At 41.3% G+C, this 7,534-nt stretch overlaps 1 protein-coding gene across 1 annotated transcript; it reads left to right on the forward strand.

Annotated features, from left to right (window-relative positions):
- Positions 1-1,029, forward strand: LOC149524681 (trace amine-associated receptor 9-like). Its single transcript, XM_089776916.1, has one exon. It carries the CDS (start codon positions 1-3, stop codon positions 1,027-1,029), a length of 1,029 nt encoding a protein of 342 aa, XP_089633042.1.
- The last annotated feature ends 6,505 nt before the right edge of the window (positions 1,030-7,534 follow it).

Below are 7,534 nucleotides of genomic sequence, written 5' to 3' on the forward strand. Positions count from 1 at the left end.
ATGAACTCAACTTTTTTTGACAAAGACGATTTGCAATACTGCTTTAAGAACATGAATGAATCTTGCTATAAAACACCATTTTCTTCAGGACTCCGAGTAACTTTGTATTCTTTTCTTGGTTTGCTGACAATTCTTACAGTAGGTGGAAACCTAATGGTAATTATTTCCATAGCTTATTTTAAACAGCTTCACTCACCTACAAATTTTTTGATTGCTTCCTTGGCATGTTCTGATTTTGGCTTGGGACTGACTGTGCTGCCCTTCAGCAGTATAAGATCGGTTGAAACATGTTGGTATTTTGGGAAAACATTCTGTAGATTCCACAGTTGTTTAGATGCATCTTTTTGTTGTTCATCAATATTTCACTTGTGTTTCATCTCTATTGATCGATATGTTGCTGTTACTAACCCTTTAATTTACCCTATCAAGTTCACAGTGCCAGTTTCAGGCATGCTCATAGCTACTTCCTGGATATTTTCTTTAATATACACTTTTTCTGTGGTGTACACTGGAGCTAATGAAGAAGGGTTACATGAATTAGTGAGCTCTCTTTCCTGTGAGGGGAGTTGTCAGCTTTTCTTCAACAAAACCTGGGTGATTACGTCATCTCTACTTTATTTCATACCTTTCTTTACAATGATAGTTCTTTACCAGAGGATCTTTGCTGTGGCTAAACAACAAGCTAGAATGATAGAGATTATCATAAACAACATCCAAACCTCTGATAACTACAATGACAGAGTTGCCAAAAGGGAGAGGAAAGCTGCCAAAACCTTGGGCATAGCTGTGATCGCTTTTTTCGTATTCTGGTCACCTTATTTTATAACTGTAATAATCGATGCTTTTCTCAACTTCATAACTCCACCACTTGTTTTTGACATTACGATTTGGTTTGCTTATACCAACTCTGCCATTAATCCTTTGATTTACTCTCTCTTTTATCCTTGGTTTAGAAAAGCAATGAAAGTGATTGTGAGTTGTAAAATCCTCTGGCTTGATTGCTCAACAATGAGTTTGGTTTCTGAATGAAAATGTACCCTGCACTGCTAAGTTTGAATTCCTGGTCACGGTCTTCATCAGTTTTGTTGTTTTTCCTCTAAATAATTTCCTAGGAATTTATAGCTTTATACTTTGAATCCTAATTAAATTCATGCTGAGTTATTTTTTGTAAAGTCATTTTTTTTAAATGTTCTGAATTCAAATGTAACAGGATATCTTTTTAATAAGGCTGAATAAAAAAAGAAAAAATATTACTCTTCTGTGTTTATTTTGTAAAATATAATATTTTATATAAAATTTCTGACCAAATTCCAATACATTGTAGTAGAAATCCCAGATACACTTTGTACTGATTGCATAATTTTATTTTATTTTATTTTATTTTTGTTTCACTGGTTGACTTAGAAACTCTCTATGCCCTAAAATAGGCCACTGTGGTCAATAGGAAACAAATAGAACATGAAAAACCTACCTAGTAGACATGTGGATGCAGGGAATTGTCATCTTACAGAATAAGCAAATCAGATGCAGATAGGACAGAATGTTATTGCAGGCAGAATTCAAGTTCTATTGACATATTAAATATATCCATAATTTCAATATACAACACCTCCCACAGAACTACAGGATTAAACATAATGCAGATGGACATATAGTATGTGCAGAACAATGAGAGTCTAATTAGATTCCTTCTAAAGTCAATGCCAAAAGTGCTATTGATTTAAGGTTAGTCAGAATATTTCCTCAGTGAGCAACAGTGATTAAAACATCCAAAGTGTTCAGGTTTGTGGCTATATCAGGAACCTTCCACGATTTTTTAAGAGACTGAACTCTGTCAGGGTATATAGGCCATTTAAGACATGTGAGCTCACACTGTATGGCCACCATTACTCCAGACAAGGGTTGCTGTTAAAACACCTGAGTAATGTATAATTGATTACTGAGAGGAAGATGGTGTTCGAGTAAAAGTTTTATATCTTTTTATATTTGTATTTTAGGTTTAATAATGTATGATTTATGTTAAGGTAGGAGTAGATTTTTAGGCTTTTAGCTAAATATATATATAGTTTCTAATACTGTAGTAATGTAATATAACACATCTAACATTTTACCAATTAAGCCCTTTAGTTAGATATACATTTCTTTGGTTTAAAGTTTAGCAAGTTTAGTAAGTAAAGAGACAGAATTCTGTATTGTGTCTATGTTTATGAGATTAGAGGAATGCTGAAAGCTCGAGTATCAATGTGAATTGTTTTGATTAAGGCCTAATTTCAATATAAAACACTGCTGTTTGTGTGTGAATGAGAAGTGCGTGTGACAAGATAAAGGCGTGAAGGCCCCCCTTAGAGCCAGATGACCAAGAAAGGAGGGGGTAATGTGGGTGAAGACAGACTGACTGCTTCAAAAGAGCCATCAAGCGTGCATCCATGATTAAGGAGAGGCAAAACTGACGACTTTAAAGGTGAAGGTTGGCATTCCTGAAAACAATCGATTAAATCCAGGACAGGATAACTCTTTTGGAGATGTTTGGAATGGTAACATCAAAAGATAATACACCGGACACAGATTGACACAGCAAAATCCATAGATTTCAACAGAGAAAAGGATTATAAAAGCAGGGTGCTTGCCATGGAACTTTGGGTTCATCTTACCACTAACTCCAGGATCATTGGCTTGCAACCGACAGAGCCAGGATCCCCTCTGTGATTGATCTGGCTGACCACTAGATTGATCCAGACTCTGGACTGGTAACTATAACGTTGAAAGGCGGGACTCTGTGTGTGTGTGTGTGTGTGTGTGTGAGTGTGAGTGACTAAAAAGTATATGCTAACTGTTGTATTCTCAATAAATGTGGCGTACTGCCTTTTCCCGATAAAAGATCTCGTGTGCTTTGTATAGCATAACAATGACTGCCTGAGCAAAGCAGGCTGGAGTTTATAAAAGAGGCCATTCTGGTTGTGACAGATACACAGTCTCCAAGGTTATATCTACACTGCACAGTTATTTCAGAATCAGCTATTCCAAAATAGTTATTCCGAAATAGCTTATTTTGAAATCACACATCTACACTAAAGGGAAGCCTCAAAATTAGTCCAAGGCAGACTTTCCTAATATAGATGTGCTCTCTTGATTTAGAGCCCCAGGAGGAATAATTTAGAATGACTGTAGTGAAGGGGGATTTCGAAATAGCAGAAGTGGAGCATCTACATATGCCTTATCTTGAAATAGCTATTTTGGAATAGGCGTTACTCTTCGTAGAATGAGGTTTACAGAAGTCAGAATAAGCCATCCGTTATTTTGAAGTTATTTTGCTCGCATATAACGGCCATTATTCTGAAATAACTTTGCTATGTAGGTATACCCCTACAGTCTCCTGTGAACACTGTATAGAATTAAATTAATCCACAGAATTATATATAGTACCTTTGATGTTCCCAAAAAAGCTATGTTTATGTATTATTATGGGATTATGTAAAATTTCTTTAAGGGCATTAATGCAGTCTCTGGGGGTATTAATAATGGCTGTTATTTCAAATTAACTTTGCAGTGTAGACATACCCTGGGAGATATTAGGATTATTGGGGAACAATGTGTGTGAAGTGGATTTCCTAGGAACTACGTGGAGGTAAGAGGAATATAAATGACACACTTCAAAGCCATGCTTTTGAAGCTATTCCTAAAACAGAAAGACGGATTGTCTACTCATTATTTGCTCCTTGAAATTCCAGTACAAAGACTTCTAAACTACATAAAGGATGGCTGATAATATTCATGGGTGTGCTGGTTCTGAGGGGAGTTATTAACTGGTAGCTATTGAATGGGGCTGTTTTTGGGATCAGGGCTAATCACCAGCCAGACACCATGTCAGAATTGGAATGATCTATAGTAAGCTTATTAGCATATATGTAGGCTCTTTTATTGTTTTTAATGTGTTTTCTCTGTAATGCTTTTATCAGAAAATTAATAAGCTTGCATAGAAAGAGCTGTGTGGTAACTTATAACGGTTGACAAGTCCTCTGTTATTAGTCTTTAAAGAAAAGGCAAGAGAAGCCTGCTTAGGCAACCTGATTTTCATTGGGAATAACACAGTGAAGGCAGAGAACTGGTCATTCTGGGTATACCACAGACAGAAGGGAGAGAGATGTGTGTCTCCCCCCAAGAGAAATGATGACAAGTGATCTGGAAGCATGAGAATGGGTGCCCATGGTATCCTATAGAAGGGAAATGCAGGTGCCCTTAACTTTGACCCATGTGTATCTTGATTTCTGAATCCATTCCAGAAGGAGGGCTCACTCAAATTCCTATCTCCCTTCTCTTTGTCTCCCAGAATCCTGAGAATAGGTAAAGTAAGGGCAGAAATAACTTGTCCTAATCTGGAATGATTAGGTATGTCTATTCTGCAGCTGAGACTGAGCCTTCCAGAGCAGTTGGGCAGTCTCATGCTGGCAGAGCTCAAGTTAGATTTCCAAAAATAGAAATACAGCTAGGTCTGAACTTTGGTGGTTAGCTTGAGTCTCTGTCTGATCTGTAATGTCCACTCTGCTATTTTTAGTATGCTAGCTTGGGACCTGCTAACACAAGTCTATGTATCTGGGCTGCGAGGTTTATTCCTAGCTGCAGAGTAAACCCATCTTCACTCGCCTAAGCAGTTCCAGAAGGAGATTATGTTAATTAAAATTATGGGAGGAAGCTGTTCATTCTCCTGAATTTTCATACACTTGTCTTGGCAAGTTATGAAAGCTTTGCATGCAGTAAAAACTCAACATAATTAATTAGATACTTGGGCCTGACAAATATATGGTAATATTTGCCTCTGCAGCTCACCAGTCCCCTGCATTTAGTGACATGCTGTTCAGTCACCAGACCTTTCCTTTACATAGATAGATGGTATTCAACCACTGGCCTGGAATAAGAATTCCCAGATCCACTCTGTCACCTCTATGACATTTATGTCTTCTAAGGATTGCCCTGCCTTGCTGAGGGACACAGACAGCTGAGCAGATTTCTCTTGCCTGTCTGGACCTAGCTCCAGTCAAGAGAGCTGCAAACCTATAGCAGTCAGGCTCCAGGGTAACTATAAAACTTGCTTTTGAACTCATTGGACTGCCACAAGCCTTGCTCTAGTGCATTGGTATACAGGAAGACAAAAGTATAAACCATGGGGACCCCTCACCGTATCACTATATAGACACAAGTCACCCTTATGGTAAACTGAGTGGTGTAGAGCAGAGGATTACAGATAGCATAGCGGCGATCAATGGAAATAAAACACAGATGAAATATAGAGGTCAAACAGAAGACTTTGTCCAGGAAGGTATGCAGCCTGCAAAAGTCATCTCCAAAATATCAGCAGCTCTCCACATATTGACTAATGCTGAAGGGCAGCACTATCAACCCAGAAGGAGATCTGCAAAGGCCAGGGAGAGTAGTAAGAAGTTGGTTGGGGTATGCAGGGTTTTGAAGTGGGAGACCGCAATCACCATCATCAGGTTCCCCAGAACCATGAACAACAGGCCCACGGCCCAGGCCATGTAGATGGACAGCTGGACACCAAAGGAGTATATAATATAGTCCATGGCAGAATTCAAGAAGTGACACTTGGCTTTCTACCCTGAGGGAAAAAACTCTCTTCATAAAGACTGCAGGGCCAAGGCTTTGGCAATTTTTCCAGAGGCATTTGAAGTTTTCCAACTGTGTTGTTGAGTTTCTGTCCTGTAAAAAAATTCAAAGTGAAAAAATGGTGAATTCTTTACAACTAGCCAATTAGCCCGTCATAAAACAGGATTTTCAGGTCTCTCCTCCAGGTTGGTCTTCTCTCCTGAGCCTCCGGTCTCTCGCTCCATGTCTCTCTCTCTCTCTTTCTCTCTCCTCCTCCTACTGCCTCCCCCTCCCCTCTCTCTCAGCTCTCCTCCACCTCCTGCCTCTCTGTGTCTCTCTTTCACTTCTCTTCCCCCTCCTGCCTCTTACTCGGGGGACCACGGAGCCCAAATGGCCATTTGGGCCCCCACTTCCCATGCAGCAAGGGCCGCCCAGAGGGAACAGCCAGCATTTCAGCAACAGCGCCCCCCAGAGGGAACAGCCAGCATTTCAGCATTACAGACCCTGGGTATGTCTACACTGCATCCCTAGTTCGAACTAGGGATGCAAATGGAGACAATCGAAGTAGTTAATGAAGCGGGGATTTAAATATCCCGCGCTCCATTAACATGATCTCGCCGGCGCGCTAGTTCGAATCACAGATGATTCGAACCAGGAAGTGTGCGCCGGGACGCGTTAGTTCGGACTAAAGCCCTTAGTCCGAACTAGCGCGTCCCGGCGCGCACTTCCTGGTTCGAATCAGCTGTGATTCGAACTAGCGCGCCGGCGAGATCATGTTAATGGAGCGCGGGATATTTAAATCCCCGCTTCATTAACTACTTCGATTGTCTCCATTTGCATCCCTAGTTCGAACTAGGGATGCAGTGTAGACATACCCTCAGAGACACTGGGCTACTATATATATGATGGTGAATAACTTTACAAACTTTACAGACCGACATGCACACAAACAGAGATTGAGAGAGATTATATTTAGAATTAACAGATTTGTCCAGCGTTGCCTGGCAGAAGGCTGGGAGGTAGTGGCCTGGTCTCTCCCACCCCGAGGCTGCCTCCCAGCCCACTCAGACCCTGTTCTCTCCCCCATGCAAACCCCGTCAGCCACCAGGGGCCTGTTTTCTCTCCCCGCAACGCTGGTCCAACACTGTGGCCAAGAGCTGGGATGGGAGGAAAGGGTTTGGGGTATTGGGCCTACTTACTCGGTGTGCTCACAGGCAAGATGGACAAGCCCCAGCCCTACTGGCCATTTCATTGGTGGTCCAGCAGCTCCCAGTGGACACTGTAGAATAGCTCTCCCCTCCGGGCTCACTGCCCTGAGTGGGCACTCTCATATTGCATCCCTATGAACAGCAGCATCTCCCTTTGCATGTTATGGAAAACTGTCCCTTTCCCAGGGCTTCCAGTTGTCTTGGCACAACAAAACCCTGACCCTGCTTTAAGTTAGGAGAAGAGGAAGGTGGCAAATTTGATGGCCCTAACTCAGTGGTAGGCAATAATCTTGGAAGGGGGGACCACTTCACAGATTTTGGAAGTGGCCACGGGCCGACCCAGAAGGAGGGGGGCCTCGGGCAGAAGGAACGGGGCTGAGAACTACCCTGCTTGGCACAGTGATCTTATTTTCGGAACGAGCAGCAGTTACTGGGAACTGTTTGATTTAAATTATGAAACAGATTAAGCATTTTTACTTTCTCGTGTTAGTTTATAAAACTTCATTTTAAATAAAGTAAAATATTATGTCCAACACAAAAGGTTTCAATGTTTTCTTTATTTATGGCAGGAGCAGGGAACCCTTTTTGGATCACGGTAACTGACCCACAAAAAAATCAGTTGGAGACCACACAATTGAGAAGCAAAAAATCTCCTCCGATCCCACCCCTCCCAACACTTGCTAATGTGGCCTCAACTGAGACACTTCACTCCTCTGTGCCCCAGCCTC

Source organism: Pelodiscus sinensis, chromosome 3, assembly GCF_052426305.1.
Source record: "Pelodiscus sinensis isolate ZL-2025 chromosome 3, ASM5242630v1, whole genome shotgun sequence".
In the NCBI taxonomy this organism is placed as follows: Eukaryota; Metazoa; Chordata; order Testudines; family Trionychidae; genus Pelodiscus; species Pelodiscus sinensis.

What these genes read in the sequence shown, in the direction of transcription:
- LOC149524681 (XM_089776916.1), top strand. Translation starts at nt 1, where the DNA reads ATGAACTCAACTTTTTTTGACAAAGACGATTTGCAATACTGCTTTAAG.